Below are 24,030 nucleotides of genomic sequence, written 5' to 3' on the forward strand. Positions count from 1 at the left end.
TTGATTATTGAGAAGCGCAAAGGTAGACAATAGGCTACCTGGGCTTTGCCCACCACGGGTATCAAAATCCATTTTTGTAGTCATATCCATGCAGAATTACTTATCTCTCAGTCACTAGGGTAGGCTCCCAAGTCTAATGGGAAAACAGACTTGTGGCTTTTCAATTTTTTTTTATGAATAGTCCCAGGCTGGGACAGCTCTAAGTCTTCAGTTTACAATGCTAAAATCAGGTGTTCGATTTCCCTCGTTGGACACAGCAGGTAGCCTGATGTGGCTTTGCTATAAGAAAACACACACACACACTTATTTAAATATTGCTATTTTCAACCTATTGCTATATTGAACCTAAACTAAACGACCGGATCAGTGACTCCATGTTCGGGCATAACCGTCTAAAATTTAGAAATGTTGGAGGACAACTAATTAGTAACACCTATATGGCCAGTCCTAACTGAAAATTGGGCTTAAGTGCCACTGTTATTTATATATTTATAACACAGATATGTAAATCATCTGCAACAACATAATGTGGATTTGAACCTTAAACCTTTGGATCCGTAGCCCAGCATGCTGATTCTGCCGAGTTCCTTACTGGGATATTCAATATCACATTTGTTTTCGTTGTCAAATTACTTTGATAATGCTCACATCTTGAACCTCAGAACTAGGTGTAAATGATTAATTATTTCGAGAAGATCTCTTCAAATAACATTATACATTAGTTTTCAACTGATGAATTTCTGTTTGCAGCTAATAGTTATTGTGAAAAACTTTTAGAAAACAATTCTAAGCCCGGCGCCCCCCATCGCCGATGTCCCAAGACAAACAACACCGTGGAAATTTGCTTCACATTGAGAAACTGACCACAAGAGTTTGTTGTACAGCAACAAAGTCCAATCACGAAAAAAACAAGATGATGGCAGAAGCACGTGTGAAGTTAGTCCAGTAACTACACGTGAAAAGGTCACGGACATAAGCAGCAACAGATGGCAAAGGTCAACAATCACATGTCAAAATTCAGTCGACGAATAGAGTTTAAATAGACCACCAAATAAATTTTCGAATAAAATATGTTAATATAGTCGGAAATTCATCTGGTATAACACACTACAGAACAACTAGCTCATGGACTAAGTGATAAACCGATAGCTAACACAAATAAAACCTCTTCAGGACAATTGTACTGGCGAGTATTGATGTATGCTGTAGATACACTTTTCCACTTTCTTAGATTTATTGATGTACATCAGTAGTGGCCAAAATAAACTTACCCGCGGGTCACACTTGTGGCCCTCAAATACCGTCATAAACCGTAAGACATTTTTAAGAGTCATAAGTAAAAAAAATTATGAAAGATAGCTGTATATCTTTGTGAATCAGGGAAGATCTCGGGGGCATGGCATGGTCTGGTGGTTAAGACACTCGACTCGTAATCCGAGGGTCGCATGTTCGAATCCCTATCACACCAAACATGCTCGCCCTTTCAGCTGTGGGGGCATTATAATGTGACGGTCAATCCAACTATTCATTGGTGAAAGAGTAACCCAAGAGTTGGCGGTGGGTGGTGATGACTAGTTGCCTTCCCTCTAGTCTTACACTGCTAAATTAGGGGCGGCTAGTGCAGATAGCCCTCGTGTAGCTTTGCGCGAAATTCAAAAACCAAACCCAGAGATCTGAGGATGGCCCCTATGGTGCCGCTGGTTAGCTCACCACTGCTGTTTGTTGTTAATAGATTATAATAGCAACCCGCCTTCTGTTTCTTTGCTGCATTTTGTAAATAAGTTATCATAACGTTTCACCTTTTCTTTCGTTACTGTACAATGTTGATAAATAATTATAACTTTCCTCTTTCAATACTGTTGATAAATTATTGTAATACGCAGTTTTATTCTTTCATATCCCATATTGTTGATAACCTACAATAAATTGCACAACTTCTTAAGGTGTTCTGAAGCTTAAACTGAAGTCAATATCTATTTTCAACGTCCCAGCAACAGAAGGTTAAACACACCATAAATAACGATTTGCATATTCAAACACAAAAGCATTTCGTCTCCGGGCAACAACTTTAGAACCATTATATTTGTTTGAGGCCAATTCCTGACTATTCGATAATACGGTGTCGCCGGTGATAAAGTTGTGACTGAAGGCGTATGAATTTCTGTCCGACGATGTTCGTATAGCGAGGTCACTAAACGATATAAATCAGACAACCTCATACATCAGGACGATCAAAACAGAAATAGGCTTTGAAACAGCACCTTAAACCTATCATGAACATGATGTAGGAAATAGTTACGAAACAGAACCCTTCAACCCAAAAAAAAACCATTACGATAAAAAAACACACATTTCTTGGTATCGTTAACATGATGATAAACAAAGATTCGAAAGTGACGAAAACTCACCAGTTAGTTCATAAACTTGTAATTACAACCCGAAGTCAGTGAAAACTCACCAGTTAGTTCATAAACTTGTAATTACAACCCGAAGTCAGTGAAAACTCACCAGTTAGTTCATAAACTTGTAATTACAACCCGAAGTCAGTGCTGTGTGTAGTCGAAATAATTAGAATTGAATTTTTCACATTTGGCCATGTCAGCTTTTTTGATGTCCACGTACCTTCAAAGATACACCGAAAATTTGATAAATTGTATAGTTTAGGACTAATCTTCTCACCATCCATCGGACGAACTAGTTATAATGAAAATTACTGTGTCAACCAATAATCCTTGGTCATTTCTGTGAGACAGATCAGGGTCGTTGGTGAAGTAAGTTGTTCCAAAGAGAGCACGTGATCTGCTACGTCATTCCAGTGAAGGTCGACTAAGCTTCATAGAATACCAACTAATTAAGTTACATTTACTGGGGGTAGTTACGAAAACAAAACTACATGCTGTACACAAACAACTTTTGATACAGACGTTATGCGTGCGACTCGTAACTTGAGGGTCGCGAGTTCGCATCCCCTTCGCGCCAAACATGCTCGCCCTTTCAGCCGCGGGGGCGTTATAATGTAACGGTCAATCCCACTATTCGCTGGTAAAAGAGTAGCCCAAGAGTTGGCGGTGGGTGGTGATGACTAGCTGCCTTCCCTCTAGTCTTACACTGCTAAATTAGGGACAGCCGGCGCAGATAGCCCTCGAGTAGCTTTGTGCGAAATTCAGAAAAAACGGACAACAGAGACGTCATTATGTGCCAGCAAAAGGTAAATTCCACGGGTCAACATCTTATGGCCTCTTCCATTCCAAGATAAATAATAAACGTGATAAACGACGTCTTATTTCTTATTTTGTTTTTTCTAACTTCGCCGGCAACATTAGATGGGAGAACCGTAAGCCGTACAAATCTGTAATGTAATTAAGGATTTAAATCGAAGGTTTAGAAAACGTCATCTCTCGCACGTGCGTATATTAAGATACGATTAAATATAAGCAAGCAACGACAGAGCTCGTGTATTCGGCGATGGATTGATCGAAAGTATTACAAGTGGAACCGCCGTATATTCTTTGTGTACCTTTTTTAACAAGCAACACTTTAGGTCGATTAAACTGCCTGATGCAGACCGAGGGTCTGGTCTCGAGTTTCCTTACACATTCTGCGCTTCTCAGTAGCAGTACTTGGCATGATATTATTTATTGATTTAATATCGTTGTAATTCAAGCTCTTGTGTTATATTCTTTAGGTGTTGCTCGCTTTCTATCTTTAACACTCACAGTCCTCTACCGAGTCCACGATTTTTGCATCGATTGTTGTACGCACGAAAACGAGCCTGGCAAACAGACGGTGCGCGTTGTCAGCTATCTCTATGGCAACGCAAACCCAGCGTCCAGTCAGCTCGCAGAATATTTTTGCTCAGTGCGCCGTCTCTGGCCGCGAACATTCCCGCGCGAGTATAGGAAGCTCGGATCAGATATTCGGTTTCTATACGATAAACCAACGTGCGTTTTATAACGACACCAACGTACAGCTGAAACAACCCATCGAGTTTGTAAAATGTCTTCATGACGGTTGTCGTCACGATATGCGAGACCACTCGTTGTTTGCTTCGAGTGAAATGAGCTTTGAGGTGAGATACTGTTTGACGAACAGTTTTGTTTTGTTTTGTTTTTTTGTTTCATAATCAGATAATATAAATCATGAATGGTATCGCCTTTATATTAAATGTGGTTACCTGTGCTATGTTAGATGGAGGTTTATGACACAAGAGTCCAACACGTTTAAAAAGTACAGCTTCGACTGTACGTCTCTGGACTTTTGTAGCTTGAAAAATGATAGATTTTATCATCTGTCTAAATGTTGGTTGTCTTTGCTAATGCTCTTCATGAATATTTGAATATTTGTTTTTTTAACATTGGAAATAACTTAATGAAACTTCGTGGAATGGACGGCAACAAGACAAGTTTCATCACGAATACTCTGCCTAAACAATCTTTCAAATAAAATAACTTATTTGGAACCAAAGATCTGTAATTAAGACAAAAACTATTGAATTTCTGTGTTTACAAACAAAGCTATCAAAACTAGATACACCGGGTTTTTTCCTGGGTCTCCGCTGAAGATCCGAATTCTGTAGTTTTTATATCTAATCACCAATATTAATTATTAATTCAATACAACATCATTGTTTTTAATCTCAACCTCAGCAATTTTACACTCCAACACTCAGGGGTCATCTCCTGGCCCGGCATGACCAGGTGGTTAAAGCAATCGACTCGTAATCTGAGGGTCGCGGATTCGAATGACCGTCACACCAAACATGCTCGCTCTTTCAGCCGTGGGGGCGTTATAATGTGACGGTCAATCCCACTATTCGTTGGTAAAAGGGTAGCCCAAGAGTTGGCGGTGAGGTTGAGATGATTAGCTACCTTCCCTGTAGTCTTACGCTGCTAAATTAGGGACGGCTAACGCAGATAGCCCTCGTGTAGCTTTGTGCGAAATTAAAAACAAACCAAAGTCATTTTCACTCCTGTGACTCCCCGCCTCCGATCGTAGCACAGCGGTACGTCTGCAGACTTACAACACTAGAAACTGGATTTCGATACCCTTCGTGGGCAGAGCACAGATAACTCATTATTTAGTTTTTTTGTTCACATACAAACCCCCAACCCCCACCCCAAGTAAATATAATTTAAGTGAACAATTTTAACCTGAGGATGCAAAACAAACGAAAACTGTTAAGTAGGAAGTCCGTTTCGAGAAATTGAACTATGTTGTCAACTAGCTGTTGGAAAGACAAACAAAAACAATCAAGTACGTTTTAAAATGTACGACACTTCCGGAAATAAATGGCTTCCAAAAGAAGATAGAGAAATATCGATTTAATACGACAAGATGAACATATAAATAAACAGGACGAACATAACACCGTACAACCTGGCAAATAACACTATGTAACACAATGTTTACTTTTTCTTGTTCCTGGACATAAACTGTTATTTCCCAGTTGTTTATGCCTAAAGTAAATGGAAAAGACCTATTTTTCTCTTCAAATTTTGCTTTTGTGGCCTGGGAACGTATAAAAAAACATGATGCGAGACTATATTTGGGGGCTGATACATGAAAGTAATTTACATTACAGTAATAAATCTCGAAAAACTACTCACTTCTAAATATTTTTATATAACTTTAGTAGAAATACATGTAAACCTTGATTCATATGTTGTTTTATTCAGACCTTATGTAAATGAAAATGTGCAAATTTGTCCGTTTGTACATAGAAAATAGGTTAATTTCTAAACTTCATTATCCAGGTCACAAAAACAAAGTTTGAAGGGAATAATGGCCATTTTCTGTTCTTTTACAACATAAGCAGTTAAGAAAAAACACATGCTATCCAGGAACAAAATTTGTGTTACATAGTGTAATAAATGTGATTGTTTGCAGTCTGTATGGATAGTCACGATATCGTGAAATTTCGTCCGTTAATTAATATGATCCCGTGAGATCCCTGTTAATAATCTGTAATATTTTGTGAAATCTCATAACCTAATTACTGTGATGTAATCTAATATTCAATATTTGTTCATAATACTATCGGAACCTCAAAAAAAGGAAAGTGTATATTAAAGATGATTTATGTGTTTCAGTGGAATATTTTGTAACAACTAGCGTGACTTCATAAACTAATTGAGGTCCAAATAGCCGAGAGAACCAGAACAACGGTGTTTGAGTAATGAAACTCATGAAAACACCGTACGCGAACATTAGATACTGTTAATGGGACTCTTTAAAACAAGATGTTTAAATAAATGAAATAAGAAAATATCCTAGTAAGTTCGTGCATTCTGCTATAAAGTATCAAACATAACTCGCGTCTTTCTATCTCGTCTTTTATTCTAATTTGAGGCAAGTTCGTGGTAACCTGGTCTGTTGATTGTCAATTACAGTTAAGAGAGAACTGCCAAACTACGAAACTCACGAATAATTTTAAGTGAAAGACGTGTAATCCGTTACTGTGTTGATGTAAGTTTAATGATGTTATTGTCTTCCCGAGCAACCTTGTCGTTAAGCGAAAACATCTTTAAAGGGGCTGCAATAAATTAAAAGTTTATCCCAAGCTTCAAATAACAACAGTTGTTCCACATGTGATAACATTATTTTATCTCCTCTACTACGATATGTGCGAATGTTGTTGTTTTTTTACGAAGATAATTAAAAATTACTGTGTAGTTTATTGAAAAGTAAAAAAAAAATCAATCGTAGATAAGCCTATATTACACATTATATATGATATATGTATGGTTTAATAACGTTCTTGATTTAATACAGTGTAATACCGTAGCCTATAAACTGTTTCCTTTCAGAAAAAAACAGTCTCGCCCTGTACAGTCAAATGAACCCCGGTTGTAGACTTGACGTCTGGACTTTAATCAAGACATGGCTTCATTGACCACCTTACCTTGAACCCATTGTGTTCGTGATAACAATAAAATCACCACGTGTTCTCCTCGTGACACGACAGGCTACTACCAATCGGCGTGCATTAAACACTTGCCGATAGAGACACGCATCAACGCTGGAGTGCAACTGATGTAACCCTCTTTGCTCTACGTGGATGAGTGGCCCTGAATTTGCAGGAAAGCGGGGTCACCACCGCAACACCTCCCGGCGGAGCAGCGGTCTTCGTGGTGTCTTATCCCGCCGGCTCTCCGTGGGTTCCTTACACGACAGTCTGGAGCACAGCAAAGAAAGTCAGTCACATCTAGCCGAATGTAACCGGGTAAGTGGACTGGTAGGTTTGTTTCCTTAAACACGAAAGTACACAATTAACTACACGCGTTCTGCTCACCGGTGGTATCGGAACCCGAGTTGTAAGGGTTTAAGCCCACACTTTTACTGTTGAGCCACCGGAGGGGGTTACCATTGATGACGGTGATCGTAGATTAGCAAAGTGCAATTCGATAACGGTACAGTGAAGGTTATAACCGTTAATCACGTGGTGAAATTCTATTGCACTATCGTATGACTTTGTATACATTACTTGCACATGTGCATGTTTCTGTTAACTACATTTAAGTAAGTTGGGATTTATTTATACTTGAAATGTTAAGCTATATAGTATCAAGGAATAATAGGTTTCTGACTCTGGTTTCACTTCTGGTTATTGTGACAAAATGATGCGAAACGTTCATCTTGTTTCTTTAAATCATCTCAAAAAGGCGATGATTTCAGAGACATTCTTACGGTTCGTGTGATACAGTTTTTGGTAACATCTGTGAAACGGTCACTGTTTCCCTGAATTATTCAACAATAACATGCATTCAGTGGTCACATTATTTACATGAATTATTCAACAATAACATGTATGAAGTGGTCACATTGTTTACATGAATTATTCAACAATAACATGTATGAACTGGTCACATTGTTTACATGAATTATTCAACAATAACATGTATGAAGTGGTCACATTGTTTACATGAATTATTCAACAATAACATGTATGAACTGGTCACATTGTTTACATGAATTATTCAACAATAACGTGTATTCAGTGGTGACATTGTTTACATGAATTATTCCACAATAACGTGTATTCAGTGGCCACATTGTTTACATGAATTATTCAACAATAACATGTATGAACTGGTCACATTTTTTACATGAATTATTCATTGCTTATATGCATTTATCTTTAATCAATAGACTGGTATAGTTCTTTCGCACGATATATTAACAGTGAACAGTGTTGTATTAACTGGGTGGAATATAAAACAGGATTACAACCAGTAGTGGTACAACTTTGTTTTGTGTATATGTGTGTGTGTGTGGTAGTGGGGTTACTACTTATTTGTATTCACCAACTATTTTATTAATCAACATCTGAGTGAGAGTTCTGGTACTTGATTGGGCTATCTTTCACACAACCAGTAGTGCCATCTATTTCAATGTAATCTGTTTGGGTTTCTTTCTTACGTAACGACCGTGATGGTTTAATTATCATCCTAGACATGTGGTGAGAAACACGCTGTACCATAACGAATGATTTACTTCTGTGGTTTGTACTGACAACATTTATTGGTTCGTTATGAACCACGGAGATTTGTTTTTGTTTTGTAGAGAATAAATCTGAGAGCACGAAACCAAGTCATCACATCACAAGTCAGTTTAGCCACCGGTCAAGATACGAACTGCAGTTTGTTGACCACACTGTTGATGTCAATCATAAGAATGTATGCTTGTTTGCTTCAGATGATTCGCGCGAGGCTACACAAGACTTGTCTTCAATTTTCAACTGCATGATAGACTAGAGGTATCCAACAGCATCTACAGCCGAGTTTTTTATTTACGACTAAGTATTGGAACTTAACTGTCACTCTTATAACGCACTCAAGGCTTGAGAAGCGCAGGTGAAACGGGCCAATTTTATAATTCCTCTTGCAATTATAGGGTAACGTGTTTATGGCGCTTGACTCGCAATTTAAGGGTCGTAGATTTAAGTCACCGTTCCAGAAACACGTTCGCCCTTTCAACTATGACAGCATTACGATGTGACGGTCAATCCTACTATTCGTTAGTAAAAGTATGTCCCAAGAGTTTGCAGTGGGAGGTGATGACAAGCTGTCTTCACTCTGATCAAACTGGGCCCGGAACGGCAAGGTGGGTTAAGGTATTCGACTCGTAATCCGAGGGTCGCGGGTTCGAATCCCCGTCGCACCAAAACATGCTCGTCCTTTCAGTCGTGGGGGCGTTATAATGTCACAGTCAATCCCACTATTCGTTGGTAAAAAGAGTAGCCCAACAGTTGGCGGTGGGTGGTGATGACTAGCTGCCTTCCCTCTAGTCTTACACTGCTAAATTAGGGACGGCTAGCGCAGATAGCCCTCGTGCAGCTTTGCGCGAAATTTAAAAACAAAACAAATCTGATCAAACTGAAACTATGATCGGCTGAAAAGAACGTTAAAGTTTACCTCACTGCCAAGCGAAACCGCGGTTTCGTTTTATAAAATAAATTATGTATTCTTGCGTTTCTAAACTATTGATAATGTTGTTTTTAAAACATTTATTAACAGAGAGACATTATTACCAAGTATCCAGTATATGAACCGGAATCTACTTTTTATTTGTTCTCTGCTTCATAAATTACTAGAGGGACGACAACTGTCAATAACTTTGTAATAAATCAAAACCAAAGCTGTCATTTACTTTCTTTTTTCATTAATTAAAATCTCACCTGACAGTAATAAATGATCGCATTCATGTGTGGAAAACACCTTAACTCTCTGCTGAATTTGATTTACATGTCGGCAAATAAAGGTATTTCGTTATTATATAAATATTATAGCAAAGTTGATTTATAAAATAGGGTGCTTCTATATGTGACATTCAGAAAAGAGGTTTCATAAATAAACTTTATTTGCATTCGTGTCAAAAGTTCGCAGGGGCTATCTGCACACAGCTGTTCCTAATGTTGATTTAATAAACTGGAGAGCAGACGGCCAGTCAACAGTTTTAATCGCCAACTCTTGGGCTACTGTTACAGTATCGAACTGAAGGTGCGCTCAGTGGAGAGTAGAGTTCATGTTATTCGGTTCTCCAAAAATACGAAAATGCGTTCTATGTCCGTAATTATCGACGGATACGGACCATTTTTGGCAGGACTGTGAAGAGCGATATTCTACATAAGACCACCAATTTTCATCAAAATCCAGTCATTTTGGCTACGCAACAGAGAAAAAATAGCTTGAAAAATCGGTCCCCATGCTGACAGATAGAGACTTTCCGGAACTTTCTTAACACTAACGTTTGACCTTTGGGTCATAGTCTAAATGTATATACAAAATTTTGGCCAAATCCATTAATGTGATGTTTGTTTTTTTAGAAAAATTGCTGAGAAACACACACGAAGGGGTTAAAATATAAAACTATACGGTTTATAGAAAGCTGACACCGAAGATTAGTGTGCTTTGGACATGACAATCTTATAAAAAGAGCCTTATGCAAAAGAAATTATTCAGCATAGCAACTGTAATTATGTCCGGTCGTAAAATATAGCATGACCAGATGTGGGGGCATGGACTTTAACAACGTGGTCAGGCCCTTAAATCGTTTTAGCATAACGTATTCAACCCTCTATTTTATTTGACAGACAAAAGTTATCTAGTCCCTTGCTTCAGATTTGACTAAATAGGAAACTAATAAAGAAACCGTATCTCAGACATCGGTGACGTATATTAACGATTTGAAGACATGAATAACTCGTAAGTAGGCCTCTCAGAGACTAAAGAATTATATTAATATTGTTAAGAGATTAATAAAAACCCGTAAGCGGATTTCTCCAACTTTAAAATTTTCTATACAAACACAGAACCTGATGAAGGAACTCCAGTTGTTTCAGACATTAATATATTGGTAAGAATCCGAAAGAATTACAGAGTTATAACATCGGTACTTGTGCTCTTAATTTCTTTACTTTACACTGGCATCTGGCGGTATAAAAATGCACTATTAGATGCTTCTTAATGTTACAGTTCATCTGATACAATAAATTACATGTTTACTTTCTTTTCGTAAACATTGGCCCGGCATGGCCATGCGTGTTAAGGCGTGCGACTCGTAATCTGAGGGTCGCGGGTTCGCATCCCGGTCGCGCCAAACATTCTTGCCCTTTCAGCTGTGGGGGCGTTATAATGTGACGGTCAATCCCACTATTCATTGGTAAAAGAGTAGCCCAAGAGTTGGCGGTGGGTGGTGATGACTAGCTGCCTTCCCTCTAGTGTTACACTGCTAAATTAGGGACGGCTAGCACAGATAGCCCTCGAGTAGCTTTGTGCGAAATTCCAAAACAAACAAACTTTTCGTAAACGTGTTTTTATTCACTAATAATTCACTGTAATATATATATATATTACAAAGTAACTAACTTCTTTTTTTTCTGTTTTTTTTAAATCTAATATCAATCGCTGGTGGATACAATATGTAAACAAACGGTAAAATATGATTTCAAGTTGTCACACGAATCTGTTAACTCTGTGATGAAACGCTCATCAGACATATGTTCAAATTCTCTTCAAGTAGTGGTTTGGAAGATATACTAACGCAGTTTTCCGCGTTGAAGTATAATAGCAGTAATTAACACAACACGTGCTTTTAACTCAAATATTACACGTGTCAGAGGTGGCGCATTCTGGTTGCAATCAAGTGAAGACTTGAAATACGTGCTAATTTCATTCTAATCAGGTTTATAAACTTGCCTCTTTGAATCATTGTTTCCTTTATAAGGGATCGCGTTTTCGTAGTGTTGAGCATATAAACCTGGCTGGTACAACTACCAGTTATTCTGATATTTACATATAAATGGAAGTTGGTCTGCGATATCTTGTTTTTTTTGTTGGTTTTTTTTCAGTATGCATTCGGATTAAACTTGAGAAACGTTGTTATGACCGTCTTTTGCTGAACGTATTTTGATGTTGCTGTTATGCAAGTAAGAATAAATAAATACGACTGAATTGAGGTAGAATATATTTATTATTATTAAAACGCATCTTTGTAAGGTTTCCTCTTCTAAAAGAAAGGAAGTTCTTCCCAACGCATCGTATTTTGTATCCTTTTTGACCCTACGGTTTCTCGCACGTGATTTTTTTTTCTTTCTAGATGATTCAAATCGATCAGTTCGAATAGAAGACGGATATTTATAGAAAACAATTCTGGAAATGTTCCACATTTTACAATTTAGCGAAATTATATTTGAGGAAAGTGTCGAGAATAGCCGCGGGTTTACAAAATGTAATTTTGATTAGTCAGAGTACCATCTGTTAGACATAATTCATCAATGATTGGTTTCGTTTGTTTTGAATTTCGCGTAAAGCTACACGAGGGCTATCTGCGCTAGCCGTCCCTAATTTAGCAGTGTAAGACTAGAGAGAAGGCAGCTAGTCATCACCACCCACCGCCAACTCTTGGGCTACTCTTTTACCAACGAATAGTGGGATTGATCGTAACATTATACACCCCCACGGCTGGGAGGGCGAGCATGTTTAGCGCGACGCGGGCGCTAACCCGCGACCCTCGGATTACAAGTCGCACGCCTTACGCGCTTGGCCATGCCAGGCCTTCATCGGGGTGTTACAAATACATATATGTATATATATATGATGTATGTCTGAGTGTATACGGATACGTGATTACGTTATAAAATTTCAACAGAGAAAAACTTTATGGTAGCTTCAATTTATTTCTGAACGACAGATATTACGCCTTCTTTCGAAAAAAAAAATTCTACAAGTGTTATAAACGCAAGTGTCAAGAAATATCTGAGTATTATAACATATTCACAATTAGCATGATGTCAGCTCCAGCCTAATATAACCTGTCTATACTAAATTCATTGCACAATTTTTTGTTAAACACAATTAATTGTTAAACGTGTAGTTTACCGGTTTTATTTTATTATTAATGCACATCAGTATAAAATAAATAGTTGTTACAAAACGTGTTGTTTACCGGTTTTATTTTATTATTAATGCACATCAGTATAAAATAAATAATTGTTACAAAACGTGTAGTTTACCAGTTTGATTTTATTATTAACGTCCATTAATAAAGTTTTCGAAGCTCACTGATATAATTCAAATTTAATTCTAATGAAGCTGGTATTATTATTAATTTTTTAGTTTTATCTCTATTGGTTAAGGTTTTCGTTGATTAACCTCACAGTGTGTGTACGAATCAACTCATCTGTCATATATTTAAATGTTTCATCTGTCCAAATTATTGATGTCATGACATTAATGAAATATTGCGCTAGTAGCACTTGCAGTAAAACTAATGGCCAGATATACAAGTTTACATTTTACATACTTTGTGATATTTTTATGGATAATATTCAAGTGTTTGCTCTGTCTTTGACTGAATTTAAATTGACGGCCCTTTTGTAGTGTGGCGATACAGAATAGTTCAATTAAATAGTTCATTTTTGTCGTATTTAACTAACCTTAAATTTTGAATTAAATGTATTCTTGGAGTAGCGGTGAATCATTTTTTCTCTCTTCTTTCAGATGTTTTAGTAAAAGAAAAATTTAAATGTAAATTATCGTGCAGGATAAACCATATCCTGTTGTTACACAAACAATATCTTGCCATATTCTTCTTCTTTTACTCTGGTTAATCAGATTATAAGCACATGTTCTAATTTAGACTGGCCCTTTTGGGATGCACGCGGAATTGAATTGTTTTAAAGCTGTTGCTAGCTATCAGTAAATATTATTAACCAAGTTTTTAAATTGTGTATTTCCACCTCCCCTAAAAAAACAACAACTGAATTTTACCTTCCTTTAAAGAAATATTGTGAGTAAAACTGGAGAATACAGTAGACATGGTAGAAATTTAATTATCAACTTGTGTTTAAAACAAAGACTTAATGAATATCACATAAATGTAAGAAACATTCATTGGATGGACTCGTTTCTGACACAGGCCCGGCATGGCTAAGCGTGTTAAGGCGTTCTACTCGTAATCCGAGGGTTGCAGGTTCGAATCCCAGTCGCGCCAAACATGCTCGTCCCCTTTTAGCCGTGGGGGCGTTATAATGTGACGGTCAATCCCACTATTCGTTGGTAAAAGAGTAGCCTAAGAGTTGGCGGTGGGTGGTGATGACTAGCTGCCTTCCCTCTAGTCTTACACTGCTAAATTAGGGACGGCTAGCGCAGATAGTCCTCGAGTAGCTTTGCGCGAAATTGGAAACAAAGGAACAAACGTTTCTGACAAGTCAGAGGTTAAATGTCCGGACTTACTACCAGTGACAGCCAATTCTGTAGATTTGCACGAACACAAAACAGTCCATGTTGGTTTAGTTAAACAGGATCAAATACAAATTTCATGAAAAAATGATTTTGTTTATATTAATATTCTTAAATCAACTACAACAACTGGCGAAACTGTACGGAGTAACTTAACTTGAATTGTTTCGTGTATAACTAGTGGTTCTATGCCTTTTATGTGAATTTTTGATTACGGATCATAGTTTTGTAAGCTGAAAAAAGACAGAGAGCGAAGTTTTATTCGCTCTGCCTTTTAATAAACTTCTGTGCATTTTTTTAAAAGTTGTGCGGATCGTGTTTAAACATTCTGCACGTGAAGTAAGTAATATTTATGTAAACGTGTGTGGCTGGATACACAATGCATTCCAGCTCTGCAAGAAACCCATTCAACTATGTATTATTACGTATATGTACGCCTGATCTTGGGTGTATTTGTATTGGGTTGAGGAATAATTCGTGAGCGTTTTTTCAAGTTAAAAAAATATATTCATAAATGAAACGCTTTCGCAAAATATTTCACGTCATTTGGTAAATAATTTTTTGCTCTAATAGATGGTGTGTTTGATTTTCATATGTCTTTAATTTTTGCTTTCATTTTCAGCTCATTAAATGGAATGTCAAGTGGACAAACTCGAGCATTTTCGACACCATCTGCTTTTCGCATTTAATTTCTTGCAATTTCGTTTAAAACAATGCATACTATATACCGAGGTATTACAAGAAATAAAGTATCATAATAAATGTTTTGGGTGTAATGTGCTCATGCATTGAAGTATTGTATAGTCTTGCATGTAATGCTTGAATGAAATTATTTAAAAACGCTCACGAATTATTCCTCAACCTAATACAATTGCGTATGAAATGTAGACCTGACATAGCAAAAAAATCTCCCGTGTTTAGTGTAAGTTAACATATTTTATTGTTTTAAGATATTTGTTATCCTTTCTTTAACATTCAGTGTACTAGCAGATGCATTATCCAGTCATTTCTGAAAAATCTTGTTTATTACAATCGATAAATATTTCTGGTTATTCAGTATAAATATCACCAATCATCACTCCAACAGTTCGCTTATCCCGACCCAGCATGGCCAAGTGGTTAGGGCGTTCGACTCGTAATCTAAGGATCACGGGTTCGAACCCCCCGTCACACCAAACATGCTTGCCCTTTCAGCCGTGAGGGCGTTATAATGTGTCGATCAATTCCACTATTTGTTGGTAAAAGTGTAGCCCAAGAGTTGGCGGTGGCTGGTGATGACTAGCTGCTTTCCCACTAGTCTTACGCTGCTCGATTAGGGGCAGCTAGCGCAGATAACCCTCGCGTATCTTTGCTAGTTTTGCGAAGTTTAAAAACAAACAAACCCTCCCCGGTACAACGGTATTGCTGCGGAATCACATCGCTAGAAACAGATAATATAACTTATCTCACAATGCTTCTTGTGTTTTATTTAATATTAGTTTGTTGTTGTTTTTTGTGTTTGAATTTCGCACGAAGCTACACGAGGGCTATCTGCGCTAGTCGTCCCTAATTTAGCAGTGTGAAATTAGAGGGGAGGGCAGCTAGTTATCACCACCCACCGTCAGCTCTTGGGCTACTCTTTTACCAACGAATAGTGGGATTGACCATCACATTTTAAAACGACCACATGGCTGAAAAGGCTAGCATGTTTGGTGCGACGGGGATTCGAACCCGCGACCGTCAGATTACAGAGTCGAACGCCTTAATCACGTGCTCATGCTGAGTCCAGTTTGTGTTTTTTATAAAACAAACTGTAAGTATATTTTTATTTTCAGTATCGAGTTCTGTATCTGGAGCATTTCTCATGAAGAAAATCTTCCATGATCAACACACTGCTACCTCCGATATAATTTAATTGCGACCAGCTTCACTCTCGTTTAGGGTTAGAAAAACGTATTTTACTAACGAAATGAGGCCCGGTATGGCCAGGTACTTAAGGCACTCGGCTCGTAATCTTAGGGTTGCGGGTTCGAATCTCCGTCACATCAAAGACTAGAGGGAAGGCAGCTAGTCATCGCCACCCACTGCCAACTCTTGGGCTACTCTTTTACCAATGAATAGTAGGATTGACTGTCACATTATAACTCCCCCAACGGCTGAGAGGGTGAACATGTTTGGTGAGATGGGGATTCGAACCCTCAGATTGCGAGTCGAGCACCATAACTATCTGGCCACGCCGGGCCACCATTCAGCTGTATAAGAAATTCCAACTGAGGGTTAATCTGTGATGGACTTCAAGCAAAATGCTTGAAAATGTTCATCCGGTTTAGCCAGAGAAAACTGGAAGTAATTAAACGCCAGCGTTATGTGTCTTTTAGGCACGAAATGAAATAATGTACTTACTTGTCCGTCATATTAAAGCGATTTTGAATATCCAAATATATTAAAGGATCAATGGTCAAACCTAACTGTTGAAAAATATATAGTACAAATAAGATAACGAATTTTCCAGCTGGTTCACAATATGTAAACGTTAAGATAAGATAAGAAGATATAATTTGTATATCACAAGATATCAATACTTTTATTTACAAGAATACATTCACGAAATATGTGCATATGAATTAATTTTGGGGTTATAACACATGATATCTTTCAGCCATTACTTGCCCTATGTTTTCATCACAATTCCAAAGCTAATCTTTAGAATCTACTAAAGAAATTCACAATTATAGTTGTGATTCGTATCTTTTATAAATAAATGGTTTTCTATGAAACATCTCACTAGTTTCACTGTCTTTGTTCCGATTCTATTTGTTGACATTTGTGGAAAGCTATTAATCGAAAGGAGAATATAAGAACAGCCACGCAGTCTACTTATACTTATCTGATACCTTTGTTGTTTTTTTTCGCTCCCTGGAGCTGAAACATAATGGAATGATTAACCGCTATAGATAGTTTCATATTACTTGGGACCTCGTTTTACTCAAAATCACTGAACTTGTATTATATACATGTGTGTATATGTAATATGAGAATACGCTGTAATATATTTTTCACCTTTACCCACAGACGAATTTCTATAAAATATGTCTAGCGGTGTTTTTTTTACCACGATATTTTATCTCGCTGAAATATGTTTTTGAATAAATGGAATGTGTGTGATTACCATAGTAACCCACAGATAGATGTTCTAAATTATACGTAGATCTGGGTTGTTGCCATTGGTAGCTCATAGGTAATTATTTTAAATTAAGTGGAGATGTGCTGTTGTCGTGGTAACCCACAGATAGATGTTTTAAAATGTGTGGATCTGTATAAAGATTACACGCGTAGTCAATCATGTATGTTGAATCTTTGTGAGACGTTAAGTTAAGAATCCAGTTTCCGAACCTGCTCGACATTTCAATAGGAGGGGCGTTATAAGCTATGGTCAATTCATTATTTTGTGAACAGTAGCCCATGAGATGGTGATGACTGGAGATGACCAGCTGCCTTCCTTCTAGTCTTTCACCTCTAAATTAGGGACAGCTAATGCAATGGTTAAGACGCTCGATTCGTAATCCGAGGGTCGCAGATTCGAATCCCCCGTCGCACCAAATATGCTCGCACTTTCAGCCGTGGTGCCGTTATAATGTGAGGGTTAATCCCACTATTCGTTGGTGAAAGAGAAGTCCAAGAGTTGGCGGTGGGTGATGATGACTAACTGCCTTCACTCTCGTCTTACACTGCTAAATTAAGGATGGCTAGCGCAGATAGCTCTCGTGTAGCTTTGCGAGAAATTCAAAAAACAAACAAACAAACAGCTAATACGGACAGCCCTCGAGTAACTTCAGGCGAAACTCGAAATAAATAAACAAGATGCTAAGATATCAGTTTTGTTACATCGTTGTAGCATAAATCCTGTTTCTATCGTACATTTCAAGAAATTATGAATAAGTAGAACAAAAACATAATGTTAACAATATTTCAATAAATTCATATCCTAACCGCGATCCGTAAAACACGTGCAGAGTTTTCATGACCTTCCGTTGAATTTTCCTTGTGATTTTCACGCATGCCCTTTAAAATACGCTTTCTTGTAGGCATGATGTATTAGAATGATAAATCCTGGTCTATTTTTAAAATATTTACGCGGCCAAACAAACAAAGAAACTCATATAGACGTAGCTTTATTTAATGGAACTGTTATGAATGTTCAGTCTGCTACGTTTTATGAGTTGAAACAAAGAAACTCACAAAAACAAAGAATAAGAACCATAAAACAATCAAAAGTTAAATTATTGGAGAGCAAGGTATATTTTAAGATGTAATGAAGGCAAACTTAGCTGAATATGCAGAAACGTCTGAATGTGTGTTCACAAAGTTATGAGCATATGTTATTCAACGAACTACGCATGCGTATTTTAGATCTAAATAAGTAAAGAATGACTACAACAATTCGATTTTGTGTATTGTTTATCTTCTTTTAAGAAATTGTGTACATGTTAATTATTGTTTCTCTGAAAGAGCTTGCAAATAAAAACTGTAGCGGAAATCGAGACCGCTCGTCATCATATGATGACAACGACATTGTGCCAACTCGTCGTATTAAAAAGTTTGACTAAGCAAAAAACAATTAAAGCGATTCTGAATTGAAAAAAAATAATATGAAATATGAAACTGAAACTCAGCCAATCTCATTTTAATCCACGCTATGTGCATTTAAAATTAAATAAACGTTATTAACAGCCTGTGTATATGTAGAATTCTACCGTAAAACCTGAATAAGGTTGAATCTGTGACAAACTTCATTTCGTGTTAGATGTTTGTACATGTGCAAAGTATTGAGGCACATTTCCTTGTAAATAGCCACTATCTATAACTAGCCAGCCTCGAGTGTTCGGAACAATAGTCAAACAGACTACTTATTAAAGTCAGGAAGAGCCAGTTGTTGGCAGCCTATCCAAGTCAAGTGTTCCTATGTTCAATTCCCGTATTATCTTCTAAACCAATAAAGTTTCTCTCACGTTTCTTTGTTACCCCACCATATGGTGTTGTTATTTGGTTTTTTTTAATATGTCCCATAATACGATTTTATCATATAAGTGCTGTGTTTGAATTCATTGGTGGTTATAAGAATACTAACTACAAACCTAGCTTTTGACATTTATAACTTAAACGGCGCCTTATGCTACACGAACTGAACAGCCAAATATAGAACCCTGTATGGCTCGGATATAGCTGTCCCTAATTTTGAACTACTGACCAAAAAGAAGATAGCCAATCAGCAGAACTCGCGGCCATAAGGTACTTCTCCGGCTTCGAACTAAATAACAGGATTGGCTCTTACACTCAGAATACGTCCAAAACTGAACGTGCGTTGCGTGCACACCAGCAACGCGAAATATACGGACGTTCCGATACGCATTTTGACACGATAACCGCTAGGCTTATTGTTGTCACAGCAGAAGTGGTGATGAAGCCATGCAAAGATTACAACATGAATACGATAGTATTTTGAGTGTGATTTCTTGTCACGTTTTAACGTACTCGATTGAATACCCCCAAGTCCATGTCTAAATCAGTTACGTACGTTTCAAGACTATCGGTATCATTAGATTGTCTAACTTCTTTCTTTGTGACTACTGGTTTCACACGGTCATACCAGAGTCTCATAACATCACCGAAGTTATTCAGTTAGTACACTTCGAAGTTTTTAAGATCAGTACGCCCGAATAGTAAATCCAAGGGTTCGGGATGCGGGACCAGTTATCACAAACAGTTTTATTATAAAATTTAGTGTGTTACTTCAAAATGTTTTACCATGAAAAACCATAGGACATTTCTTGATATTTTAGAATGTCATTGAATTTCGTATATAGTTATGTTAATTAATTATTATTTGTTACAAGAAAAGAAGTTCAGTACATCTGAATCGTTGACGAGGCCCCGGCATGGCCAGGTGGTTAAGGCATTCGACTCGTAATCCGAGAGTCGTGGGGGCGTTATAATGTGACGGTCAATCACACTATTTGTTGGTACAAAGAGTAGCTCAAGAGTTGTCGGTGGGAGGTGATGACTAGCTGCCTTCCCTCTAGTCTTACACTGCTAAATTAGGGACGGCTAGCGCAGACAGCCCTCGTGTAGCTTTATGCAAAACTTAAAAAAAAATAATGTGAGGTGATGCTGTGACGATAGCAAAATTCAAAACAAATCAAATGGATCGTCGATGGAGTTTAATGAAACGCGAGAACGAAGTAAAACCGAACAATTAAGAAAATTATTCTTATTTTTTCACAGCCCACGCAAAAAAAAAAAAAAAAGTTTTAAATAACTATTGATTGTGGAAACGTCAAGGAACACAATTAAGAAAAAATCGAATAGTTTTATCGATTTTCATTACTAATAAAATACTAAGAAGAACCTTAGAATAACAACTGTTATTGGGAAAATTCCCAAGGGGCCACTCGGGTTTTTCACGTTGAGATTTCTTAGAAACATACACTGTATGGATAGCGATTTATTCAACAGTGTATTTACTAAGCAGTGTTATTGTTTGATAGGAAAGGCGTTTATAAATAGTTCTTAAACAGTTAATAATTCTTAGTGATTGAAGAACACAATGTCTTGTGAAAGCGTACTTGAAGCATTCATTTTTCAGGATGGATAAACGCCACAGAAGTGAGTTAACAAGTTTAATTAAACATACGAGACAACACTTCACGAAAACTGAACGACTTAGAAAAGATACCGAAAGCTATTGTTCTAGGGCAAGAAGGCCCGCCATGGCCAGGTAGGTTGAGGCGTTCGACTCGTAATCTGAGGGTCGCGGGTTCGAATCCCCGTCGCACCAAACATATTCGCCCTTTCAGCCGTGAGGGTCAATTCCACTGTTCATTGGTAAAATAGTAGCCCAAGAGTTGATGGTGGGTGACGATAACTAGCTAGCTGCCTTCTTTCTAGTCTTACATTGCTTAATTACGGACGGCTAGCGCAGATAGCCCTCGTGAAGCTTTGCGCGAAATTCAACAAACAAACAAACAAACCAGGACGAGCCTGTTTATGTTTAACAGATATAATAAAATATTTCTATAAAATTGTTGTTGTTTTGAATTAAGCGCAAAGCTACTCAAGGAGCTATCTGTGCTCTGCCCACCACGGGTATCGAAACCCGGTTTTTAGCGTTGTAAGTCCGCAGACATACCGGTGACCCACTAGGGGGCATTTCCATAAGAAGAGCAAAAGAACACGTCTAGGATAGCCAATGGTGAGGGGAGAGCTGTTAAAACTTAAACAGTTTTAAAACGTTGTATTATGTGGATGATGATTTTCAGTCATCACATCTTTATTATGGGATCTTTTCACTTGCAAATAAGTATGCGTTCCGCCAGTGCAGCGGTAAGTCAACAGATTTACAACGCTAAAATCAGGGGCTCGATTCCCATCGGTAGGCTCAGTAGATAGCCCAAGTGGCTTTGCTATAAGAAAACGCACATACAAATAGGTACACTTTTATCACACTTAATTATCACTCTTGCAAAGGAACTGAGAGTAATCTATCTTAAACTGGCCCGGCATGGCCAAACGTGTTAAGGCGTTCGACTCGTAATCCGAGGGTATCGGGTTCGCATCCCCATCGCGCCAAACATGCTCGCCCTTTCAGCCGCGGGGGCGTTATAAAGTGACGGTCAATCCCACTATTCGTTGGTAAAAGAGTAGCCCAAGAGTTGGCGGTGGGTGGTGATGGCAAGCTGCCTTCCCTCTAGTCTTACACTACTAAATTAGGGACGGCTAGCACAGATGGCCCTCAAGTAGCTTTGCGCGAAATTCAAAATACGTAACTAATAAATAACTAATCTATCCTACTGGTTGGTGCTGAGTATCGAATGGTTGAAGGTTTGAGATGTGATAGCGTTGACCACATCTCGAACTTTTATTGTTGTTCTGTGCGCGGTATAAAAAAAGAAATTCCATCCAATTATTTATAATCGAAAGTCCTGACAATTCCCTTATGGATGAGAGTTAGTGTCTTAAAATTACGAATCTTATCAGTTTATCACCAGCTTCCGTTTAGGTCTTGCGTATAAAGTGCAAACGTGCCTTTCAGGTTCGAATTTGTATTCTCGAAAAGTTCGATATTGTGGTACGATTTTACTTTATCACTGTTTTCGAGCCCATGTTAACCCGTACTAATCGAGTTCGGTAATCTTAGTACAAATGGTTCCTAACCTTTACAACTAACTTTAAAATTACGAACACAGTCAAACAATAAAAGCACAGCATTAAACTTAACAAATCATAAGCTTGTTGAATAACTTATTGGAACTAAACATCGTGCTTTGAGAATGTATTAATTAAAAACCACAAGAACAGTACTATACAATTCATTACACTATGTAACAAAATGTTTACTTTTTCTTGTTTCTGGACAGAAAGTGTTATTTCCCAATTGTTTATGTCTAAAGTTTCTCTTCAAACTTTACCTTTGTGACCTAGGAGCCCATAACGAAAACATGATCGGAGACTATATTTGGGGGCTGATACGTGAAAGTGATTTACATTACAGTCACAAATCTCGAAAAACTACTCGCTTCTAAACATTTTTATATAACTTTAGTAGAAATACATGTAAATCTTGATTCGTATGTTGTTTTATTCAGACCTTATGTAAATGAAAATGTTCAAGTTTGCCCGTTTGTACATAGAAAATAAGTTAATTTCTGAACTTCATTATCCAGGTCACAAAAGCAAAGTTTGAAGGGAATAATGGCCATTTTCTGTACTTTTACAACATAAGCAATTAAGAAATAACACGTACTATCCAGGAACAAAATTTGTGTTACGTAGTGTTACTGTGTATTAAGTCCGTAGAACAGGCAAAAATCATATACGTTTTGTCGTGTTGTGTTTTCTTTAACAAAACGTTACAACTAACTTCCACCCTTACGTAAGATACTGCTGGCTAAACAAGAGTTAAAATAAATGTATTTCTTTTAATCCTGGAGTTTAAAACTGAATAAAGACATTTTGTAAGTCGTTCTCCGTTATGACATCAAAGTTTACTGAATCACATCACTGATATCCAAGGATCGATTACCTGCGGTGGGCAGAGAGCAGACATACCTTTTTGTAGCTTTGTGCTTAACTACGAGCAAACAAATACTTCCACTGTATTAAGGGCATAGCTACACAAAGGTCTGTGTCCATCACGGCTATCTAAACAAAATGTTTAGTGTTATAAGCTTTCAGTCGTATCGCTGAGCCTGTGAAAGGAAAGAGGCTTACTTGATACAGTTGAACAGTTGCTGTAATTAGCAAAAATTGTGCTTTCCATTTTTTATCCAAGTCTTTTGAATGTTTTCCAGTCGTTTTAAATGTGCAAACGTTCTTTTCGTTATGACCCGGCATAACGTGAAGATACAATGACACTGTATTAGGAAAGTAATGAAGATATAATGGCACTGTACTAGGAAAGTAATGAAGATACAATGGAACTTTACTAGGAAATTAATGAAGATACAATGGCACTATAATAGGAAAGTAATGAAGATACAATGGCACTTTACTTAGAAAGTAATGAAGATACAATGACACTGTATTAGAAACGTAATGAAGATACAATAGCACTGTATTAGGGAAGTAGTGAAGATACATTGGCACTTTACTGGGAAAGTAACGAAAACACAATGATACTGTACTAGGAAAGTAATGAAAACACAATGGCACTGTACTAGGAAAGTAATGAAAACACAATGATACTGTACTAGGAAAGTAATGAAGATACAATGGCACTGTACTAGGAAGTAATGAAGATACAATGGCACTGTAC

The 24,030-nt window shown here is 37.5% G+C and overlaps 1 protein-coding gene across 1 annotated transcript in view; it reads left to right on the plus strand.

Annotated features, from left to right (window-relative positions):
• LOC143223908 (regulator of G-protein signaling 9-binding protein-like) overlaps window positions 1-24,030 on the plus strand; it is a 136,704-nt gene that overhangs the window by 56,591 nt on the left and 56,083 nt on the right. Inside the window, exon 2 of the mRNA XM_076452383.1 lies at window positions 6,807-7,222. Within this exon, the coding sequence (XP_076308498.1) occupies window positions 7,058-7,222 (165 nt within the window). The 5' untranslated portion in view covers window positions 6,807-7,057. The remainder of the gene's footprint in view (window positions 1-6,806; window positions 7,223-24,030) is intronic.

This window comes from Tachypleus tridentatus, chromosome 8 (genome assembly GCF_004210375.1).
Source record: "Tachypleus tridentatus isolate NWPU-2018 chromosome 8, ASM421037v1, whole genome shotgun sequence".
NCBI classification, from domain to species: Eukaryota; Metazoa; Arthropoda; class Merostomata; order Xiphosura; family Limulidae; genus Tachypleus; species Tachypleus tridentatus.